The 23686-nt window shown below is 41.5% G+C and overlaps 1 protein-coding gene across 1 annotated transcript in view; it reads right to left on the bottom strand.

The window, feature by feature from the left end:
- Positions 1-4420: 4420 nt before the first annotated feature.
- The window catches only part of nell2a (neural EGFL like 2a), a 71730-nt gene continuing 52464 nt past the window's right edge, over positions 4421-23686 (bottom strand). Inside the window, exons 18-22 of the mRNA XM_066667909.1 lie at positions 13286-13426; positions 12879-13072; positions 10838-11014; positions 5334-5558; positions 4421-4940 (exon numbers count right to left, since the gene is read on the bottom strand). Of these exons, the coding sequence (XP_066524006.1) occupies positions 4899-4940; positions 5334-5558; positions 10838-11014; positions 12879-13072; positions 13286-13426 (779 nt within the window). The 3' untranslated portion in view covers positions 4421-4898. The remainder of the gene's footprint in view (positions 4941-5333; positions 5559-10837; positions 11015-12878; positions 13073-13285; positions 13427-23686) is intronic.

Genomic DNA, 23686 nt, shown 5'->3' with positions numbered 1-23686 from the left:
CGGCGTGCACAGAAAGTGAAAGCAGCTCTGCGTAGCTCTAAATTGAATCATTCTCTGTCTGGTCGTGCACTAAATTTCTCCTGGATCAGTTGTCATGTCGTCCTGTTCCTCCCATCCTCCAGATCACAGTATCCTCCTCCACCAGAGCGTCCTCTCCCTCACTGACAGAGGCCGAGCCGAGGCTCTTCCAATCTGTCACACTTCCATCAGCTTTGTTCCTGGGAGATTGCGTTAAGGATGTTCTTTGTCAGCTGCTGGTGTGTGAGCACTCGTTTGGGACTCCTCCATTGCTCTGGACACTCACACAGCAGGGTGGACCCAGGAACAAATCCCAGGATAGATCCAGTCACTCGCTCTCAACTGAAAAAGGCCCTGCAGCTCTCTGACTGTCTCGCCCATTCTCTCTTTCTCTCTCTCTCTCTCTCTCTCAATTGCTTTCTCCTCAGATATGAAGCTGCATTTTTATCAACCCTGCTGCAGGGAGCAGAGAGACAATATTGCAGGGCGCTCTCTCGCCATGAAGAAGAAGAGCAAAATGAGAAATTACACATTTAAGCCCTTTTAGAGCCTAATAGCCATGTTCTAAATTCAGACAATATAATCATTTATCACGATGGTAGCCAACGTCGCTGCACATCCTTCTAATTACTTCAACAAAAATAACTCACTGTGGAGACTGATAACAATTCGGAAAAGCAGTTTTATTAAAAATGGGAGAAACTCTTTGGCACAGCTGTAACAGCTGCAACTGAAAAAAAAACACACTACAGGGGGCCCAAATACCAATGTTGGATGTACTCCCAAAGGCCACAGAGTGGACACCTGCTCATTCAACGAGTCTTCTGAAATCAAGAGTATTAACATATAGGCTGTTCCTCCATTGCTGCAGTAACAGCTACAACTCTTTACAGCGAAGGCTTTGCAGTAGACGTATAGACATTTCTGTAAGGATTTGATTGCATTCAGCCACAAAAGCGTTAGTAAAATGCAGTATAGATTTAGGACCACCAACATCACAGAAATGCATTCTCACTGCTATAAAGCCTAGTACCGAGGGGCTATATACACACTTCATTCATTCATTATCTGTAACCGCTTATCCAGTTCAGGGTTGCGGGGGTCCAGAGCCTACCTGGAATCATTGGGCGCAAGGCGGGAATACACCCTGGAGGGGGCGCCAGTCCTTCACAGGGCAACACAGACACACACTCACTCACACCTACGGATACTTTTTGAGTCGCCAATCCACCTACCAATGTGTGTTTTTGAACCATGGGAGGACACCAGAGCACCCGGAGGAAACCCACACAGACACAGGGAGAACACACCAACTCCTCACAGACAGTCACCCGGAGCGGGAATCGAACCCACAACCTCCAGGTCCCTGGAGCTGTGTGACTGCAACACTACCTGCTGCACCACCATGCCACCTTATATACACTTCACACTTGGCAAAAAGTCATGCATCTGATTGGCAATAGCTTATGCATTGCGTGAATAAAGCAACCCAAAGAACACAGTCTCGGGTGTGAAAGGTTGAGAGCTGTACTGTTGCTGATGATTGTTGTCCATCACTGTAGCCTGTTGCAGACAATGCCTCTTACTGACTGCAGAGGCACAGACAGTAGCATTAGCTCCCCGTAGGCCAAGGCATCTGTTGCAGTGGTCTCATCCTTCCAATAGAAAATTGGACATTTAGGAGCCAGCTGGACAATCCCCACGCCTGCTGTGCCTCCACTTTTCCCACCGCTGGCAGGAGGCCACCACTCACTAGGAACTGCTGAACCCAGCTAGGCCAGGAGAAACTGTGGCCAAATCCATCTGAAGCGCTCTGGGCATGGTGCTCTCCCAGCGGTACCTCACTGTCATAACAAGTTTATAATGATTAAGTACGTGTCTGTAAGCTTAGTTCATGTTTAGAGGCCAGACTTTGGACCTACATTAACCTTTAAATTTAGCGTTTAATCTCTTTCTACACCTCATCCTCACAGATGGGTACGTTGTGGATTTATTCCTCTAGGGCATGCTTATTCATAACTTGTTATTGGGACACATACTAAATGTAACAGGAACTGACGTATACTATACATTCAAACATTATTTGAAGGCCTGTATCATTAGTACATTCAATGCCCAGACTTTTATTTGTGCACACAGAGCATGTATAGACTAACCTCCATAGAAATGCATTCAATGAAATGTGATCCTCTGAATGAGCCTAAAGTCACCCTTCTTGCCAAGCATCAGCTATAGAGCTGTATAAATCCCCCAGCACTGGGATGTAAAGCAGTGGAACTGTATTCCAGTGCTGTTTGCCATCCCAGAATAATCATACACTTTAAATGCCTCACCTCACTAATGTTCTCATGGAGTAATGCCATCATCTTTACAGAAGTGTACCAACAGGCCTTTCTGGAAGAGTAGAAACTGTTACTACAGAGAAAAAACAAAACAAAGCCACATATAGCATAAGCTACTTATTAATACTAGCAGGTGTCCACAAAGTTTTGGCCTCCCTTTGATGGCAAGCACTGCAGGGTTGTAACCAAGACCTGGAACGTTTAGGATCATTTAGGATTGATTCAGCCTTATTCAGAGATACAGCAGCCTTCAGTATCCCTACGAGCACGGTGAGAAGCTATTAATGTATATGAATAGTTTTGTAAGTGATTCTGAGCTCAGCTGCAGTATTATGTAATCTAAATGCAGTTAACTTCACCCTTGGCATCTGTCCAGAGCAGCCAGGTAAAGAGGAGTGCATCTGCAAGTCGATAAGTCCATAAATGAATTCTTGATCAAATGCAGGTGCAGTGAGGGATGGCCTTTTTTTGAAACTAGAGAATGGACACAGACGGCACAATGTAAAGGATCAGTGCCATCAGCAGATTAGAATCTGACAGAGAACACCGCAGACAAGGAACATTTATACAATAACCCCAGAGAAACAGTCACCTGCCTTGACCTATGAACAGTTCTTGATAACACTTCCTACGAATCTTGTAACTTTAAAGCTTTTTAAATGCATTTCATTGTGATTCAAAATGGAGATTTATTTGGGGGTGATTGTGTTTTTTTTTAATCTAACAGGAGTTAATGAGAGATTTTATTCCAAGCACTGTAAGAGAATTTCCATTGAACCATTCCATGAAGGGAAAAATCTGAAAAATTAATATTAAAATATACACATTCATTCATAGTCTGTAAGTGTTTATCCAGTTCAGGGTTGTGGTGGGTCCGGAGCCCACCCGGAATCATTGGGCGCAAGGTAGGAACACACCCTGAAGGGGGCGCCAGTGAGTAGCCAATCCACCTACCAACATGTGTTTTTGGACTATGGGAGAAAACCCACACGGACACAGGGAGAATACACCAAACCCCCAGAAACCTGGAGCTGTGTGACAGCGACACTGCCTGCTGTGTAAGTATAGCTTATGTATAGTTTGTATGAATAAATATAGACTATAATATCAAGTGTCATAATTTTCTGTGAACATACATTATAATACATTATAACACTGATTTCATAGTGTCATTACACTCTTGTTTTATAGTGTTCTATGTGTGGGTGCTTAAGAGCAATTAAGTCAAATATTATAAGCTATTATGTTTGTCATTTAATACTTTACAATGCATTTACAAAGCCTTATGAATACAGGATTAACTGTTTTTCTGAGAAGTCTTCTCTGGGTTAACTTTTCCCTGATTCAAAAGAATACTCACACACACAGCTACATGGCTCCTGAATGACCTTAGATTGTGTATACAGTAAAATGTTTAGAATATGCATGAGGACATGTTGCTGTTACTGGAAATGCTCCTACCTTCTCGCTCCTGCTCAAAAAGTTGCTGAATATTCATGCAAATTTAAATATAACACGCCAAGGAGGAGCTTGGTGGGAAAATATGAAAAGTACAACATATAAACAACAAAACCTTCAAAACAAGAGAGAGGGCATCCACATAAAAGAGCTGCACTCTGTATATCAAAGACAGTAGATTCTCCCTTATTAGAACCTCGAGCAGTCCTGTAGTCCTGCTGGACCTTGAAAGTATATAAAATACCTTCAGTACGTCCAAACATATGTGGACACACCTACAGCACCTTAGCAACAGTTGGCGAGGTATAAATTCTGGGCTGAGGGGCAGTGATAATGAAGTACCCTCCAAGTGTCTAACCATTCATCATTAGTTTCTGATCTCACTTGTGTTTATGAAGCTGAATGCAATCAGACCTCCACAGAAATGTTCCAATATTAAGTATAAAGCCTCCACAAAATGTAGAAGTTCTGACTGCAGCAAAGGACAAACTCTTCATTTTAGAAAGAATGACAACCAGATGTTCATAACCCTGTGGCCAGAGAGACAGAGAGTGTATGTAGAAGGAATATAAAATGTAAGACCAACACAGCTGTAAATGGAAATGGAAATACTTTATTTCACCATTAGACAAGAGCAAGCGGAAGAATCTTTTTAACAGTGAAATGAAATAAAAGAAAATAAAGCATAACAGAAAGTTATTTATGGAGTCACAAAATATAGACACCTTCCATAATGTGAGCAAAGAGAATTACAATAACGTTTAATTACTATCTAGAATCCCTACTTCTTTTTCTGAGTTCGGAAAGACTTCGAAATGAAAGAATATGCTTTTTTTCTTTAACATCCAGTGTGGTCATGCCAGTGTTTACAGTATTTTGTACAGAGCTGTTTCACCTCAAAGTGAAGAAATGAACTCCATTGTAGCAGATATGGAAAGTGAGGTTTTCTGGCATCAGTTTGGTATAATACACATTTTGCTTTTGGTATAAAGAAGTAAATCGAGGAGAGGGGGTGAAGAGGGTGAGTTTCTTTTGAATGGACAAGGACTGTACAGATGCCTTTAGCATTCAGGTTCACAACTAAAGGCACATAGGGTCCACTGAGCAACAAATATGTCCATTCTGCGAGAGAGAGAGAGAGAGAGAGAGAGAGAGAGAGAGAGAGAGCGCTTAGCATACTAGACCAAGACGCATTTTTATTTTTTTACCCATTTACAGACACTGGGGCTTTGTAAACACATTAGACCGCGGTTTCGAGCACGCAAACAGACTGAAGAACAGCATATGGTGAGGAAACAACCTCAGAATTTTACACAGAGAATTGGTTATACTACTGAATGACATGTTGGATCACTTAAGTTTTATAATATTTGCATAATATATAAAGTTCTATCTACACTGCTTAATTCAACAGCTCTCAAGTTTGGGTTTTTCTGTTTGCCAAAGTTTACTTGTGTAGTGTTAATAACCTGTTCGCAGTGTGTGTGTGTGTGTGTGTGCGCGGAGGACACCCACCTTGCATTGGCAGAGTGTGCACTCAGTGCCGTGTTTGAGCCAGGAGGAGCCGCTGAAGCGAGTGATGCCATGTGGATCAATGCAGGTTTTGGTGATGTCATTGCGAACACTGTGGGCTTGGCAGGGGTCAGACACACAACGGGCACAACACTCACCCTCGGGCACCAGCGTGAACTCACAGTCCACTGGGGGGCAGGATAACGGCCAGCAGTCCACCTCTCCTTGCTGTAGCGCACACATAGGAAACACACACATACCTCAGCAACAATAGTACTTACTGTATTTATGCATCCTACTCTCTCTTATTATTCTCTGTTTAATTCTCTCTCACTTGTGGCTCATTCAGAGACATCCTGTTCAAGTTAGAGATCCTGAACTTTTAATTGTGTTTGTAAGCAGTTGTTTAGTTATATTTTGATTAAATAGACCAGATTTACAGAGACACACCACATGCAGTAGGTACAAACTCCATACCTAAACATTTGTAGTCACGCTTTATTGAATTCAGATGGATTCATCAAGGACTCATGTTTGAATGTGCACAGTTTGTACAATCTTCCGAGAAAGGCTCGGCATGAGACGCTCTGCAGCAAGGTCCTTCTCTTTATTTTGTCAAACATTAAAGTGGACTGCACCACAATACAGCACTGACCTAACACACCATTCTACCTCAAGGTTGTTCGGATCTTCAGACAAACCGCTTTTATACATTCCATAGTGTAATTTAAAAGGGAACAGGAGATGGTGCCTTTTCCATGACGACTCCTAAACTATGGAATATCCTCCTACTTTTTTATTATGTCCTTATATTGATGTTTTTAATCTCGGCTGAAGACTTATCTGTTCTCTCTGGCATTCGGCTCAGTCTCATTCAGAGTTTCATGAATTTTTTATCCTGTGTGGTGTCTCGCTATTGCTTTTCCCCCCCTTTAACTCTTTTTGTAAAGGGTGACACGGTGGTGCAGCAGGTAGTGTCACAGTCACACAGCTCCAGGGACCTGGTTGTTGTGGGTTCGATTCCCGCTCCGGGTGACTGTCTGTGAGGAGGTGTGTTCTCCTTGTGTCCGAGTGGGTTTCCTCCGGGTGCTCCGGTTTCCTCCCACAATCCAAAAACACACGTTGGTAGGTGGATTGGCGACTCAAAAGTGTAAGAAATTACAGCATGGACCCAAATGTGACTGGCGTAACTTGCTGCAATCAACAGTATTAATATCATAACAAATGTTCCAAACCAGTGTGTCTTCCTAGAGATAGGTTGACCATTTGGCATATTTAGTATATAAACAGGCAAAGCAGGAAGAGCCACAACAGCTCTCACTGTGGGATCAGAAGACCTAATCAATATCAAAGGAAGTTTATTACTGAGTAATCAACAACCACCACAGACAAAGTGAACTAGTCTAGACATGAAGGTGATAGAACTTAATACACATTAAGTTCCTCACAGATGACAGGGTTCCATGTGTATTGTGTTCCTTAGGAGGAGCTGAGATGGAAGGCGGTATTGTCAAACTATATAAGCTGTGTTTTTCTATTACTCAAGGTTCAATCTAGCTCCGCTGAACCCATGGTACATCTTTGTATCTTGCAACTGCTTACTGTAATAAAGGTTTTCCATTTTTCATCAATTTTTGAGAGACATCCCATTTTTTCCTACAAAAGTGTCCATAGGTGTGAGTGTGTGTCGCCCTGTAAAGGACTGGCGCCCCCTCCAGGGTGTGTTCCTGCCTTGCACCCAGTGATTCCGAGTAGGCTCTGGACCCACCGCGATCCTGAACTGAATAAGTGGTGGCAGACTATGAATGAACGTTACTGTAAAGATTTTGTTGGTATTAATATATTTAGTAAATAAATTATTTTCTTTTCTGCACAAATAAGTGCAATACCGAGCATTTACTAGAGAATCATAAAGCCTCCCTTCACTGGCGCCTGGAGTAAAGGGAGTTTGTGTTCCGGAACTATGAATCCAGCATCAACACCTGACCTCACTATTGTTGGATGAATGTGGATGAATGCAATTAAATCCTTAAAGAAATGTTCACATCTCTGTCGTAAAGCTTACTCCAAAGTAAGGATTACTGCAGCAACAACTTATAAACACCCAACACTCTAGATGCAATGCTGCATGAGCTGGTGTCCAAAAACCTTCGGCCATGTAGTGTACTTCATCACATTACACGTCCATACATATGTAATGGCAACATAAATCAAATGTAAATGACAATATAAATGTAGCAAAACCAGAGTAGGTTTAGAATTGTAAGAGTGAAGAAGTTAAACACAATCTTGTTCACACTACACTCTGAGTTCTGCTCTGTTGTATGCCTTTTCTGGATAATCCTTTGTGCATTCACAGTAACTTGCGCAATAACCTTATCCTATAGCAGCGTGTTTATACTTGCTTGTCTGAAACAGGACAGAGGGAAGAAAAGAATTGTACACTTCTGCTAAGACGTGGAAGGAATGCGAGTGCTCTTTTCTGGGTATATCTTGTAGTGGACAGCAATAAATAAGAGAGCTCCAGTAGATCAAAATAAACTGCAGTTACTGGCTCCATAATGAAAAATAACCAGACTTTCCGCACAGTGTGGGCACCCCTGAGCCTTTCCCACTAAGCAAGAGAAAAACATTCTATTCCTAATAACACTGCACATTTATTAGCTAGCCTCTTCTCTGCTAATTAGGGTGTGGGTGCATTGTTTATGGAACCAGTCACAGTCTTGAAGACTGAGGCTATAGTTACAATGCATAGTTTTATAAAGAATATTCAGCAGTAATCTCTAGAACAAATTCACCACTCCTCATTTTTCATAAATCATATGAAACCAGTAGCAGACAAAAGCCGCACTGCTCGCCTCCTGCTATCCTCAATAAGTCCCTCAAATACAGGTCATATCTTTTAGCCAACCTTATAGATTCAGTTAAGCAGTGATTTAGCTCTGCCTGACCTATTTCTGCTAACACTTTCATTTCACTGGGGTTAACTCTAACTCCAGTATAACACAAGGGATATGTGTTATAACCCATCAAAATGTGTGTGTGTGTGTGTGTGTGTGTGTGTGTGTGTTTGCGTGCAAGTGTGCAAACAACTAAGAGTGCTTACACAGGGTGTCATTAATTATGTATTAATATACCAAGATTTCTAGCAAATTACTGAGGCATACTTAGTCTGATGTTAGCTGTTATACAGCCCCTAACTGTGAAATGCTCTAGGGCTGAGTCTTATTTATATGTTTAAGGTATTATCTTATTAAAAATGGTTGATAAATGAGATTAATGTCCATATATGAAGTGTGGAAACACATCCTTACTAATAAGCATTGAGAGCTTATCTCACACACACACATAACAAAATAAATTAAGATGGCGCATGACGACACCAAAGAACAGGACAGAAGTTGCAGAATTAAAAAAAATTCTCATGCACTCAGCAATGTTCGTCTGTGCATTTTTCCAAAACGTTTCACAGCGTTAGAAATGTGACGTAAGAAATGTGAAAGCAGTAAAGTGAAGTTGAAGCATTTTTTCACCCTGCAGAGTGCAGGTGCAGGAGCCTGTGAGTGGTGAGACCCATGGGGTAATGAGGGATTTAGGGGTGTGTGCAGCTCTAAAGCCGCATGGTGAAATCTGGCTCTGGTTCACACTCAGAGCTTCCAGAGAGCCGAGCAGCAGCCGTTGGAGAAGCGGTCGAGTGAGGTGCATCATGAATGAGTGAGAGAGAGAGAACCTCTCTTCTCTTCCTCTGCCTTCTGCTGTTCTCTGTCCAGCCACTTGGACGACTGACAGCCGTCTTCTCCCTTCCTAAAGCTGTCTTTCAAATTTCACATGTTCATCCTTCTCTATTCTCCAACTACTTGTTTTTCCTTCTTTTTCTCATTCAATTTCACTCAATCTTTTTCAAGCCTTTCTTCTCCTCGTGCTCCTCATTCTCTTTTATCCACTCTCCGTGTCCTCCTCTCCTCCCTTTTTTCTGTCCTCATTCCCTCCTCCTCCTTTCATCCTCCACCCATTTCATTTCATTTCATTCCTTGTACTCTGATGTTGTGCCACTGAGAAGGGAATTAAAAGCCCTCTCGCACTCTCTTTTTCCTCTCCAGTCTCTTTTCCACTCCTTTATTGCCTGCCAGAACCCATCCGTGTGTCCGGCAGGAGCGGCTGGAGATGAATGAAAGTGTTGGAGGGGGGTTTGGGGCCATTCCTGGACGCTCTTCTGTGTTCCTATGCTAATGCGGAGCAGGAGGAGGGCCGAGAGAGTCGGTGCTGTGTTGCGCTGTGTTTGATCTGTCTAGAGCTTTATAACAGCAGACACACCTCCACCCACAGGCGTATGGCAGCCCCCACAAACAGCACAGGTGATTTGTGCGAAAGGTGTTACCCAGGAGGAAGCCACAATAGCTATTTTTTCCCCTTCCTGCAGCAAAGAAACTCATTCCCGTGAAAGGCAAAGTATGGCATTTGCATTTGCTGAACATATGGATGGGGAGGGGGAAACAGCTGAGATATGGAGTGAGGGAGAAAGAAAAGGAAGGGTGGTATGAGGGAGGCAAGTATCTTGTCTGTAAAAAGACTATAGAAATATATTCCTGTTTCCTTGCTCTGCAGGATGCTTGAGAGCCAGGGAGACAGACAGAGAGAGAAAGACACAGAGAGTGAGAGAGAGAATGACAAAGCGAGAGAGAGTGAGAGTCATGGAACAAGGCATGAATGAAGGCAATGATGAACGCTTTTCCTGCTCTGCAGAGATTAACATCACACGTCACTGGAGGCTAGAAAGTGTTTGATTACTTAATATAACTTTCAGAGTGTAATCTCCAGCTGGATATTTGCCAAACATGAGCTAACTGCCATAAGAAATAGCTTTTCAGCTCTTTTAAACCCATTAAATACAGCGTCCGAACAGAATGGCAAGCCACAGTATAGCAACATAACACCACATCGTTCTCCAGTAAGATCTTTATGCCTTCTGATCACTGGCAACTCACACGCACACTTGTTTTGCAATTTTTTACATGCAGTCAACAGTCAGTATAAAGAGCCTTTGCAAACTTTTGCAAGATATTGCAGTAGTTTTGTAATTGCAATTTCAAACCATGTTATTTGCCTATACAAGACTTTTGGTTTTCTCTCAAATATTTTCAAAGTGTATGTACTATTTTCTCTCTTGCCTGTGGTTTTGTGGGCTTATGTGTGCCTGACTGAGTCATGTTTGATACTGTTTGCATTTATTTCATTCTGTTAGTGCTGTTAATATATGGCTGATTGAAGGAATGGTTGTCTCGAAGAGGCTAAACACAAGGGCTAGGCTTAGAAGCGGTGACTAACTTTAGAAAGGTTTTATGTGTTTTCCACATGATAGTCTTTATTTCTCATAAATAAGTCTAAAACATCTAATATATAATGAGAGGGGAGCATATCATCTTAGACCAACACTGTGTGTAAGAAAGTGAGAGAGAGAGAGAGAGAGAGAGAGACACATTGGGTGTGTGTGTGTGTGTGTTTCTCACCAGGCACTGGCACTGCTGGCAGTTTTCTGTCCAGGTGTCTCCACTGGCGTAGGTGAGTAGGCCGTTCTGGTGCAGACACTGAGAACTGAGACGAGGGTCACACTCCGGACAGCAGAACAGATCCACTGTGGGGTTCTCACAGTCACACACCATACGCCTGCACATCACCTGCCCCATCTGAGTGCACACACACAGACACACAATATACACCCTTCATTTAACCTCAAGCAACTGTTGTGTTTCACTGTGAAACTTTTACAACTGAGTCTTTCTTATAAGTTTCATTTAACAGGTTGTTTTATGTAGATTCCATCCCCACACTGTAATAAATACATGTTTTTTTAAACTTGGTAGTCATGACTTTCCACTTAATCAGAGTAAACTTTGATTTCTATATTAGGAAAAATGCACAAATCAGCACAGAACATGATAAGCCATCACATAGATTCATCTTTATTTTTGTGACTATTGATCTGGTAAGGTCGTTGTTTGTAATTTCTCTCACACAGCAGGGTTGGTCCAAAAGACTAATAAACAAAATCCATCCATCCATGTTCTCCATTTTCTCAGTCATGAATCAGGTGTGCTGGGATATGCTGTAAAAGGAGGGATATATTTTGTTGTAGTAGGCAGGCTTTTGATAGGTTGGAACTTGTATAGCTGGATGTAGCTTGGGGAGAAAGATGTATTTATGCTTGTGCAACATGTGCCCAAAAACATCAGATCACATAAAAAGACTGGATTGAGATCGTCCGCATAAAAATGCTGCTTTAAATTCCTGTGTACCTGTTAACCTGCATTTCTATGTGGACAACATCTATCCAGATACAATCTTGATTTTCAAGGCATATGAAGGCATGTAAAACAAGTCTGTAAATATATGTGTGTATGACCATGCATATTTGTTTAGCTGCAAGATAAGCCAAGATGTAAAATGCATTACTTTGTGCACACTACAATCGCGCAGAATGAAAGTAGTGCTTTGGTCCTTCTGAGTGCTACTGAGAACATCCCTGGTAACCTTCATCATTCAGTGACCTGCAGATCTCAGAAATGAAAAGCCTTTCCACTCCACAAATACAATTACATGTTTGTGCATCTGTTCAGTCAAGCACATAAGATGTAATTTTGACTGACAGTTTCCCCATTTTCAAATCAATTAAAATGAGCCACCTAATTAATTATGATTTTCTCGCTCTGTCCTTCACCATAAAGTGACTAATTGGGAGGTTGATTATTTAATATCTACAAACTCATCTCCTTCTGTGCCACCTTCAGACACAAGAAAACATTTCAATTAAAGACCTAATTACTGAACGTGACCAAGGAAACTAATGGAGGTCAGACAGTTTAATGAAAATACTATTCTTAAAACACTGCAATGTGTGGGTCAAATTAGCAGCAATTAACTTCCATCATTATCCTGCGATTAAAGGAAAGGGTGACTGTCAAAGTGAGCTAAAGTTACAGATCTGCTCACTTTTAAATAAAACTATATATACAGGCAATCAATAGCCTACAGACAGCACATTTATTTAGCACTCTTCCCCTTAGGTGTACCTGAATATAAACTTTAAAGCAACACAAGTTAAGATTTTTATCTTAGAATATTCAAAGCTCAGTACTGCAGAAACTGAACTATGTATCTTTTGGAGCAGGCAGGAAACATCCCATGAAAATTATGTAATACTTTAGGGCACACATTACACACCACCAACAGCTACAGGTCTCCAGCTAGCTATAAGAAGAGGCTAGCTCAGTATTGCATATGCTTATAGTATATACAGACTGCAAAAAGACCAAAGACCACAATGTTGAAAGAAGCGAACAAGAGAACAAGTGAGAGTGACCAAGCGAGACACTGGACGAGAGAAAATCTGCTGCTAGTGGCTGCTAATAACAACCAAGGCACCCTTTCTCCAAATGTTATAGCGTGTTTTCTTCTGTTTGTTTGTTTATTTGTTTGTTTAGGAGATTCAGATTTATCTGATCTGAGAAGATGAAGGACAAATTACCATCCTACCCATAATTCCTTACTCACTTGGCATGAGCAGACAGAGCACCTGTCATTGTCCAGGACCCAGATCTGCCCATTGTGTTTAACCTTATTGTCATGGATACAGTCGCCAGTGCAGTTGTGTCCATGGGGACACCTGCAGTCATATCCACCTTCCAGGTTAAAGCAGACAGTATCATTGGCACAAGTACTTCTACCAGCTTTACACTCATCTATATCTGCAGAGACACACAGAGGCAAAGAGAGAGGGTTAGTTCAACATGAAAAAAATATAGCTGCTGAACAGACACTGGGACGCCTTTAAACTTTATGAAATCCACTATCTTGCAGGTGATCTGGTGATGGCCCTGTACGTGTCATCAGAGGTATTTGTGTGTGTGCGGGTGGCCAGGAAGAAATTAATGTGTGTGTTTCACTGCGCATTCAGTTACCTTCACATGATTCTCCATTGGCAGTGAACAGGCCATTGTCATGATATCCATCGCGGCACTCGCAATGGAACCAGCCAGGTAGGTTCACACAGGTAGCACGGCTGTCACACTCCACAAACCCCTCCGAACACTCATCAATATCTGTAAAGTGAGAGACAGCGAGAGAAGGATTGAAGAAGAAGTCTTATTTTACAGTTTGACTGAGGAAAAAAAAAGACTCATTTAAGCTGGCATCCATCACATAAGAATTTGCCAGAAGGCTACTTCTTTTCCTAAGTGGCTGCTTATTTACTGCATGCCACCCCTGAGTGCTATTGACTGAGTCCTCCTTGATAAGCATTGCTGTGGTGTTGTGCATGCTCTGTCTCTGTCTATCTGCCATGATAACTGCTGGCAGAAAAGCCGCGCTTACTGAGAGAATCCTAATAACTCAGAGAGTAGCCTTATGAAGACAAATACAGCACATAATCATATTTCACAAAGTAGCAAACACAGAAAACTACTTTTATCCCTGCATCAGAAAGAGATCAGAAGGAGTCTAATATTACACATCCCCGAAATATCAGAGGGAATTTGTCAGTGGACTGCACCAGACACATATTTTGGCTTCCACATAAAATGTGCCTATTAGGAGACAAAACATAAATCCTAAACCCAATTCCATTAGAACCTTTTACACGTGCCTACTTGGACCAATCCATCTCATCTATAGTAAAGCACACAAACACAGTCTATTTCTCATAAAGGCCTGGGCCTAAATTCAATAGTGCCCCATACTAATGGGTTTTAATATTCAGAAAAGGGGCATTATATTTCAAATAATGTTTTATTAGACAGTAGTGGGCATGGTGGCTGGGCTGGTTATTAAACAGGGGATGAAAACAGAATGACAGGGAGGTTTAAGGATGATTAAATGCTCCCGCCAGAACAGTGATGGGCTCATTATACTTGCCACAGATGCATCAGCCTCTGCCATTATGAAAAAGACTCTAAACTGTTGTACTCTGGGTCTCACAGTCTGAGACCCACTGCTTCTCCTGCTGAAGCTGCTGTTGTTGTTTTTGTCCTGCCACCGTAGTTCTGCGGTAAGGATTAGGCTAAATAAGCCACAGTGTTGTTGGAGTTTCTGGGACCAGATTGAGGCTTGATTGTTTGTAATAATGGAGACTGATTAAACATGACAACCATCACAGCACAGATTGCAATGAGTCGAGCATGAACAGTTTTTCAGAGTTACACATAACAAGCATGAGAACTTTTCAACAGTGCATTTCCCCAACTGGAAGGGCATACTTCATCTTGTTTGAGTTTTTAGGCTGATTCAAGCTGCCACACACCATCTTGCATTGCACTGCACTTCAAAGAAGTACTAAACTTCATAATGGTGTCTAGGGAACACAGCCAGGAAAGCTGTTGAAAAGTCAAAACAGTGGAGCATAAGCAAAGCACAGATGCAAACTGAAATCAAATGCTGGTTTCTGACATTCTGAATACATCATTTTGTTCTTATTGAACATTTACTTTGGCTTTTCACTGCATAATTCTTTACCCCAAGCAACTCATCTTACTTCAGAATTCACAAACACTTATTTGGAGTCAAAACGTCAACTACGGCAAAGACACTTTTATTGTTTAAAATTTGCTTCTTTGGTTTACTGTATACCTAATTACTGTGCAAATTTCTTTCTTATATCACCACACACAAGTTGTATAATAATGTCAAATAGACATGATAGAAATGTGGTTTCTGACACCGTATGATATTATTTGAAAATAAGTAGCTTTTTGAAGCCCGAATGTTGAAACAAACTTTTGTCATTTTGTAGATAACTGCTGTTTGACTATATTTAGTTTAAGGTAAAATATGTACATTTGTTTTGGGAAGGAGCTTATAGTCTACAACAGTAAAAAAAATGCATCACTAAGCGTCCTACAGGAACACTGGCCTTAGGCCAGAATGTACATACACCTGCTCTTATCTCAGATTCTGAAGCTAAACCCATGTTCCACCTTTGGCTGTCCTGTACAAAAGCACCACCTTGACCCCAAAATCATGAAATTCAAATTTCTCTGTCTGCGGAAGCATAATACATATTAAACAACCCCCCTGCAACACAGTTTCTTTCTCAGAAACTCACATTTATCAAGCACCTGCCATAATATATAATCTGTGGTTTATTCAGCACCATTTTCCCATTCTGTGACAGCCTCTACCAGGCATCTAAATAAGTTAACAGAACTGAGCACACAGACTTAAATGTATAAACCGGGCCAGTTCATTGCTGAAGACACACAGCAGACACTACCGAAAGGCCCCTCGTTATCCACTCATCTACGGGCTGGGTTTAACACAAAAACTGCAGATGAAAACTATTTTTTAAAGTGCGCTCCCGCCACCCCGCTACGATGAAATCTCTCATGCTCTTTGTAGTGGGTGAAGTTGCAGTTGGCAGAACACACAGGCTTTGAAATTGAAAAGCCGTCTGGCTGTGATGCCCTCTCTCTAGAAAGAAAGGAACAAGTCTGAATCCTTGCCAATTTTTCCAGTATGTAGTGAATCTGAAGGCAGAGAGAGGGCATGCTTGCTATTTATACCACCAGAGCTGGCAAAGGCTTGATATTTATACATGTTATTTTCAGTGGTGCCATTCAAATGGCAAGACAACAAAAGTGAGCTCTGGCCATGACAAGACATCTCTGCACTGAAATGTTCTGGAGTATATCGATTTCTCCATCTGATTTGCTGAAAGAGTGCTGAGAGAACACAACTACTCAAAACACCAAGCGAGAATACCAAGCGTCTATGCATACATTGAACATGCCTGTTCTTTATGTATTGCTTCTTTGCAACAATAAAAATAGTGCAAAACAGGTGAATGTAGAACACTTTTGTACTGTTCTGAAGCTGTATGATTTATGAAAGGATCAACACAGCATCTTCGGCAGTAATGCACTAAGTGCTCCTCGGTTGGTGTGAAAGAATGGACGAAGCAGTGCAAGAGAGATGATGAGTGAAAAAAGAAAGAAAAAGGGAGGGAGGGAGAGGAGAAGGAAAGAAAAAAGAAGGAAAAAATGCAAGTGAAGGACTGCAGGAGAGAAGAGAGTATAGGTGACGCAATGGCCTTAGCTGTTCCCCTCGTTATCTTGAGCGACAAGCTGGAAACAAAGGCTCTATTAAAACAGATCTCAGAGGGCAGAGGATGAGTGTGTCCTGCCTTGGTCCATTCGTTTATTCAGCCACTCGTCCTTCCTCCCATGGTTTACTCCTTTATTCAGTTCTGCCTGTGTGCTGGAAGACTCAGAGGACAGCTGATGGGAGCTTAGACAGTGGTGCAGAGTGACAGACACTGTCCTAGATCAGCTCACACTAACACCAGGGCACGCTCCACAAAGACAAAATGACTCAGGGTATTCATCTAGATTACAGCTGGTTTTAGCACGTTACACATGCACTGCTGACTGTTGAAAGGTAAAGGAACAGGTTTATATCTACAATTAAACGTTTACTCAGACATTTAGAAAACTTCTTTATGCCACAGAGTAAATAACATTATTTTCTCTGTAACAGACCAAACTGGCATTTTCTTTATCAAATTCTTTAACAAAAACAGTTAAAAGTAAATGAATCAAATAAACTGCTGCATTAAACTGCTACTTTAGCCCAATGGGCCTTGCAGAATTATACTCCAACATTTTGGGTGGCAGGTGCCTTCAAATACAATGTGAATGATTCACACTATTTGCCTGATTCAACTGCAGAACAGATCAAACGTAATTAAGACAATAAACTGGTCGAGTTACCACTGCTTATTTGGAGGAAATACCTGCCCATTACAGTCTTAGCTGATTCTGAACGTGTATTCTGACTGAAAATACTACTCTACAGTACTTATAATCTGTACTGTACTTCTGACATTTTGTTTGCCAGAAAATGGCTGAAATGTGCTAAGACCACAAAGAATATTTTCACTGTCTGAGAAAAACTACATGCACTAGGAGTAAAAAAAAATCATTGTGACACTGAGTGTGACAATCTGCAACACAGCACCAGCATTCCAATAAAAAGTGTTAATAATATTGGGAGCATACCAAATCATGCACCTGGCACTGTAAATCAAATCTAATTGTGTGCTGAGAGCATTGTTAGGAGGGTAAAATGCACCACTAGGGTTGGGCAGTATAACGATAATACTGTATACCATAGTATTTAAAAATGTGTACGGTATCTCAAAATGAGGGCGGTATTTATGACGTGTGTGCGTCGTGTCAAATTTCAGTGGAGAAAAACACAAGACCCATAGCCCAATGCTGATGTAAGTTTAGCGCTGAGTTTGGGTTAAAAGAGAGGAAGAAAGCTGTAAAGAGACAAAATTCTCAGAAAATACTTCACTCGACTTTGTGCTCACAGGTATATGGCTTTATCCTCTAAATATGTGTGTTTTGAGCCTCAATTTGCAGAAAGATCTGCTGTGGTGTGCTAAACCACAAGTGCCTGTTAGCGCCAGCTGTGCTTCAAAACAGTGTACACTGTCTTATTTTGCTTCTCTCAGAAATGGGTTTTTATCGTCCGCACATGTCGGTGTGCACTATCGGGCTGTGTTTAGCTAAATTTACTCGACTTTGTGCTGAAAGATATAAGGCTCAGCGCAGCCTGACAGAGCACGCTCTCCCCAGGGTAATACCGTATACAGAGATAATATTTTGAGATGGTATGAAAAATGTGGATACCGCCCCTCCTTATGCATCACATTCAATATTCAAACCATTATAAATATATACTTATACACTTCAACTTATGAGCTCAAATGTAGTATAGATAAAGTATTCAGTTACTTTGCTTCTAGTTGTATCCGTTTAGTCCGGTGAATTAGATCAGTAAAAAAACTGAGCTATAGAAAACAGTGGCATTCAAGGAAAAGGATCAGAAAACTGTGGACATTACATCTAAAGCAGTGGGATAATGAGCCATTAACAATCACATAGAAGCACAATCAACATGCAGAACCAACAAAGAGCATACTCCACAATAGACCATAAATATTCTCTCTCTCTCTCTCTCTCTCTCACGTCCTACACACATGCCCTGAACTCGTGTGCGTACACGTACACACACACACACACACACACTCTCTCTCTCTATCTCTCTCTCAAAACCCTCCCCTCCCCCACATTTTTATAAAAGCCACTCATGAGAAGCAAAACGCTCTAATTAGGCACTGCTAATTAAGCGTGCGTGTGTGTGTGTGTGAGTGCATCGCTGTGTGTGTACACGCACCACAACTAAATAAGTAACGAAGGTGTTATGAGTGATCGTTTCGCTTCAACAGCACACACAGGTTCAGCGAGCCAGTGGCACAAGCAAAGCACAATGTCACCCAGCTCAAAGAGCTAATTACAGAGCCTGATGAGATTACAAAAACCCTTCCACTCTTACACACACTTTTATTGTAAATAGCATGACCTTTGCATACGCGGCTGCACATTCCTCTCTCTCTGTATCGATAATCAGCTTCCCCCTCCCTCGCACATTTATTCGGCTCTACAAGTGTGCTAGTCAATTGCACAACTCTCCCGCTCTCTCTCTCTCCCTCTGTTTGTCTATTTTTCTCTGAGAGTAATTGGAAGAGCTGCTGAATGGGGCTTTAATGAGGAATATTTGCAGACAGCAGCACTTTCGTTCCTCACCATTAATAAGGCGAGTAATCACACAAATCACCCACAGAACCAGACACAATCTACAGAGGACAAAACCAGAACTGCTCTACAGTTAATTCAAACCCCATTTCCAGAAAAAGTTTGGACATTTTATAAACTGCAGGAAGAACCAGAATGTGTGACGTGGGGCGGCACGGTGGAACAACAGGTCGTGTCAGTGTCACACATGGGAACACTGTGATGTGGTTAAATCACCACTACATTGCAGCACCTTTAGAGAGTCATTAGAATGAATGTGAAATAAAGCAGTAATCCTCTACACCAGTGGTTTTCAAACAGGGTCGCTGGCCAAAGTTAAAATCATTCTAATATACCTCAACAAGGCGGCACGGTGGCGCAGCAGGTAGTGTCGCAGTCACACAGCTCCAGGGGCCTGGAGGTTGTGGGTTCGATTCCAGCTCCGGGTGACTGTCTGTGAGGAGTTGGTGTGTTCTCCCCGTGTCCGCGTGGGTTTCCTCCGGGTGCTCCGGTTTCCTCCCACAGTCCAAAAAAACAGGTGGATTGGCGACTCGAAAGTGTCCGTAGGTGTGAATGTGTGTGTGTCTGTGTTGCCCTGTGAAGGACTGGCGTCCCCTCCAGGGTGTATTCCCGCCTTGCGCCCAATGATTCCAGGTAGGCTCTGGACCCCCCGCGACCCTAAAATTGGATAAGCGGTTACAGATAATGGATGGATGGATACCTCAACAAACACTCTAGGATGTCTAGAACCTATTTAGGTTGAGCTGGTTGATTGGTCTTACACGTGGCTGGCGAAATCAATGAGGTAAATTAGAAGTAATTAAACTATTTGACCTTATTGGGTGGGTTTTACCCACATACATATGTGGTTAAAAACGGGGTCTTTCACACCAAAATATCCTGTGGCTGGAACACCTACGAGTTAAGTAGCCACATAAACCAATACGAAGAAAATACTATAGCACTAGTGTTCACATGCACTGGAACAGAAAATTAACAACTGCAGTGCTGTGCTGCTGCTCAGAGGAATTGTGGAATAAAGCTTTGAAGTCAAACCAGTTCTGATGCCACATGGAAACAGAACACAGCGAGTACGCATCTAAACCTAAAAAAGATTTTACAGCTTGTTGTGCTGTATTTATTTCGATTTTAAATGGTCAATTAAATTTTCATGTGGGCCACAGACATTTTGAGGTGGGGCAAGTAGGCCGACAGTTGTAAAAAGTTGGGAATTACTGCTCTACCCCACAGACACACACACACATACACACACACACAGAGGAATCCAGTGTGAGAAAGGTCAGATAACTGTGAGTTAATTTATTCCTTATGAAATCATATTGACACACATAAGCACATGAATAAAGTTTTTTCTTGTTTAAATAACCATGTCACCATTCTTTCCTGTGAGGATTCATTCTGTGCTTTCACAGCTTCTGCACTGCCGCAATGCAAACACTGCAGTCACACTCCACTGACCTGAGGCTACTCTATGGTAAATGAAAGCTCAAAGGGTTGAGGAGGTGGGAAGAAATCAGCAAGTGTACTGTGGAGGTAAAGGAGGAACAATACAGAAGAATCTTCTAAAACACACAGATAACAATTACAACTACAACACTACAACCTTTCCCATGGATTATAGAGATAAACTAGCAGTGTAATGATTTAATGGAATTCATAATTCAGATTCATACAATAGAGAGGTGTCTAAGTTCAGTACATTTAATAATACAGAGAATAGCAGTATATGAAAACGCATTTCACAGGTCAACAGATTAATAGTTAATAGATCATTCAGCATTTAACATGCTTGGAGAGTTCAGAACATCAGAGAGATTTGTCTGGTACATTCAAACTGGTGAGGAAAGGTTTCTAGTCGTAGTGACAAATAGCACCTATAAGGACAATATCCAACTTCTGTAAACCATCAGCTATATGTTCAAATATATCTTATATATCAAAAACCCATCCATCTTAAGAAACAAACAAACAAACAAAAAACCTTTTAAACACAAGCCGCAGATCCCCCCACCAACACCACCACACACACACACAAACACACACACACATACACTGCCTTGTATTATGATCTTTAACCCGTTTCTCCACTAGCCCACTTAAACCTAACTATAACAGCAGTGCAACATTAAAACAAAGAAGATGCTTCATGGTCTTAGGATGGATGCCCTGTACCATCTGTAGTATGACACATTTAATTAATGGCCTTGTGCAATACATGCTCTGCTATGCTGTAATCACTGTTATCACTGTCCCAATAGTCTTCCTCTCTATCCTCTAGCCTCTAGGCTACTGGTACTCGGCAGACTCCAGTCCATGTCTGGACCTACATGCAATTTATTATGGGCTGACAAAAAAAAAGGTGGTGGGGGGCACTCAATATTTTCTATATTTATACCCTTTACTTTCCTTCAGGTTCAATCACAGATCTTTTCATGACAACACTGACATCACTCAACAGGTTCAGGTAGTAATTGACTCATTAAAAGCTGCTTAGTAAATGGCTAATATCACGTCAGCTAAACTGAATTCCAAAGTGCTCATTCATTTGACCCATCTGGACATTCTGTTCTGGGAAAAAAACATTGTAAATGGAGCTTTATGACTGCTATCAGAATAACCCTGATAAGGGTTGCCTACCGTCCTGGAAAATAGAGAATCTTTGATTTTTGACCAAGCACAGGCTTTCATTTTAGATTGCAATGTAATTAATGAACAATTTAACATAGTACATTATTTTAAACTGGTAATACAGTATTTGCAAATTCTGCATTTAAGAAAGGCTACTGATGTTTCCTTTTCTTGGGGAATGGAAGGTAAATCCTGATGGTAACACAAAAATGTTGCATCTGTTTGACAGCAGTCAGAAAGTAATTAAAAGTACATACTGGACCCCACACTTCCCCCTACCCCCAAGACCAGCGTGCTTATTTCAGTTTCAGAAAGTTGCCCTCAAAAGCCTACCCCTGCTGCAGGATGTCAGTGCCACAGACAAAAATGGCAAAGGCAAACTCATGAGCACTGAATTAAAAAGTAAAAACGGGCATATTATTTATATGGCACCTTGACATTATTACATGTTTATTTTTAGTCTAAATAAGCTAATTATTGGGCGGCACGGTGGTGTCATTATTGGACAGCAGGTAGTGTCTCAGTCACACAGCTCCAGGGACCTGGAGGTTGTGGGTTCGATTCCCGCTCCGGGTGACTGTCTGTGAGGAGTTGGTGTGTTCTCCCTGTGTCTGCGTGGGTTTCCTCCGGGTGCTCCGGCTTCCTCCCACAGTTCAAAAACACATGTTGGTAGGTGGATTGGTGACTCATATAAGTGTCCATAGATGTGTGTGTGCATGTGAAGGACTGGCGCCCCCTCCAGGGTGTGTTCCTGCCTTGCGCCCAATGATTCCGAGTAGGCTCTGGACCCACCGCGACCCTGAACTGGATAAGCGGTTACAGATAATGAATGAATGAATAAGCTAATTATTTTTGGTGGCTAATTAACTCATGTTTTATGTTTAATCTCAGTCTAACGCATTAAAAACATTTGCACAGAATCCTACTGTTTCCTTATCTCCTGTTCTTTGAGCGCAGCACTATAGAGCACAGTCTAGCTCTCTGCATCAGCACCTGAGTGCTGCACTGCACTGCCACAGTCATACACACTAGTGCCTTTGTGTGTGTGTGTGTGTGTGTGTGTGTGTTGAATAATCCATTCCCTGGAGGGTGTCAGGCATGCTAGTGGCTGTCACTGCAGACTAACACCTGGGAATATGACGTCATCGCCAGACTGAAGAGAAAGGTCACTAAGCCAACAGTGAATGCACTTCAGCTCTGTATGTGATTCCATTTTATTATACACCATGTGTCCAAATGTTTGTAGACACTCTTTATAATTTCATTAGGGTCACAATGGGTCTATAATCACTGAGTGAAAAGCAGGAACAAATGATTGAATTGAAATGAAATTAAAATGGTTGAATTTCTATAGAAAAGCATGAAATAAATTAGATTCTCTAGAGCCGTAGCACATTGGACTAAGGTCACAATACTAAAGGTGTATAAAGCCCACCTGCACTTGGCTGTGGAACTGCATTATGTAATGATGAATTGTGTGGTTTGTGTGATTCAAAACTATTCATCCGACATCAGCACCTACCCTCAATAATGTGTTAATAGCTGAATGCCATCGAATTCTTACAGAAAAGTTTCAATATCAAGTGTAAAGCCTTGCCAAAAGGGGTGATGCTGTGGGAAGGTTGTGGGAATCTACTTCTGGACATCTGTAGAATAAACTATTCAATAAATCAGTCCTGCTATAACATTCAGTGTCTTCAGCAAGATCAGAAATCAAACAAAACTGAAATGGACCCACACTAAAGAGACTTCTGCCATTTGTTCTTCAGTGATTCCACCATTCTGCTGTTTCTATCGCTCTTTCACTGATCTGACTATTAACACTAACCAGCAAGGATAACTTTGTCTCCCTTCTCATCTCTCTTTCTCTCTCTCTCTCTCTCTCTCTCTCTCTCTCTCTCTCTCTCTCCCTCCATCCCTCACACACACACACACCCACACAAACACACGTAAATAGACTAAAAGGGGAATGGACATTCACAAATACCTGCAACATATATATATATATATATATATATATATATATATATATATATATATATATATATATATATATATATGATATCATTATCTCAATAT

The sequence above is a fragment of the Hoplias malabaricus genome, chromosome 4, assembly GCF_029633855.1.
Source record: "Hoplias malabaricus isolate fHopMal1 chromosome 4, fHopMal1.hap1, whole genome shotgun sequence".
Classification (NCBI taxonomy): Eukaryota; Metazoa; Chordata; class Actinopteri; order Characiformes; family Erythrinidae; genus Hoplias; species Hoplias malabaricus.
This window is presented reverse-complemented; position numbering and strand designations above follow the sequence as displayed.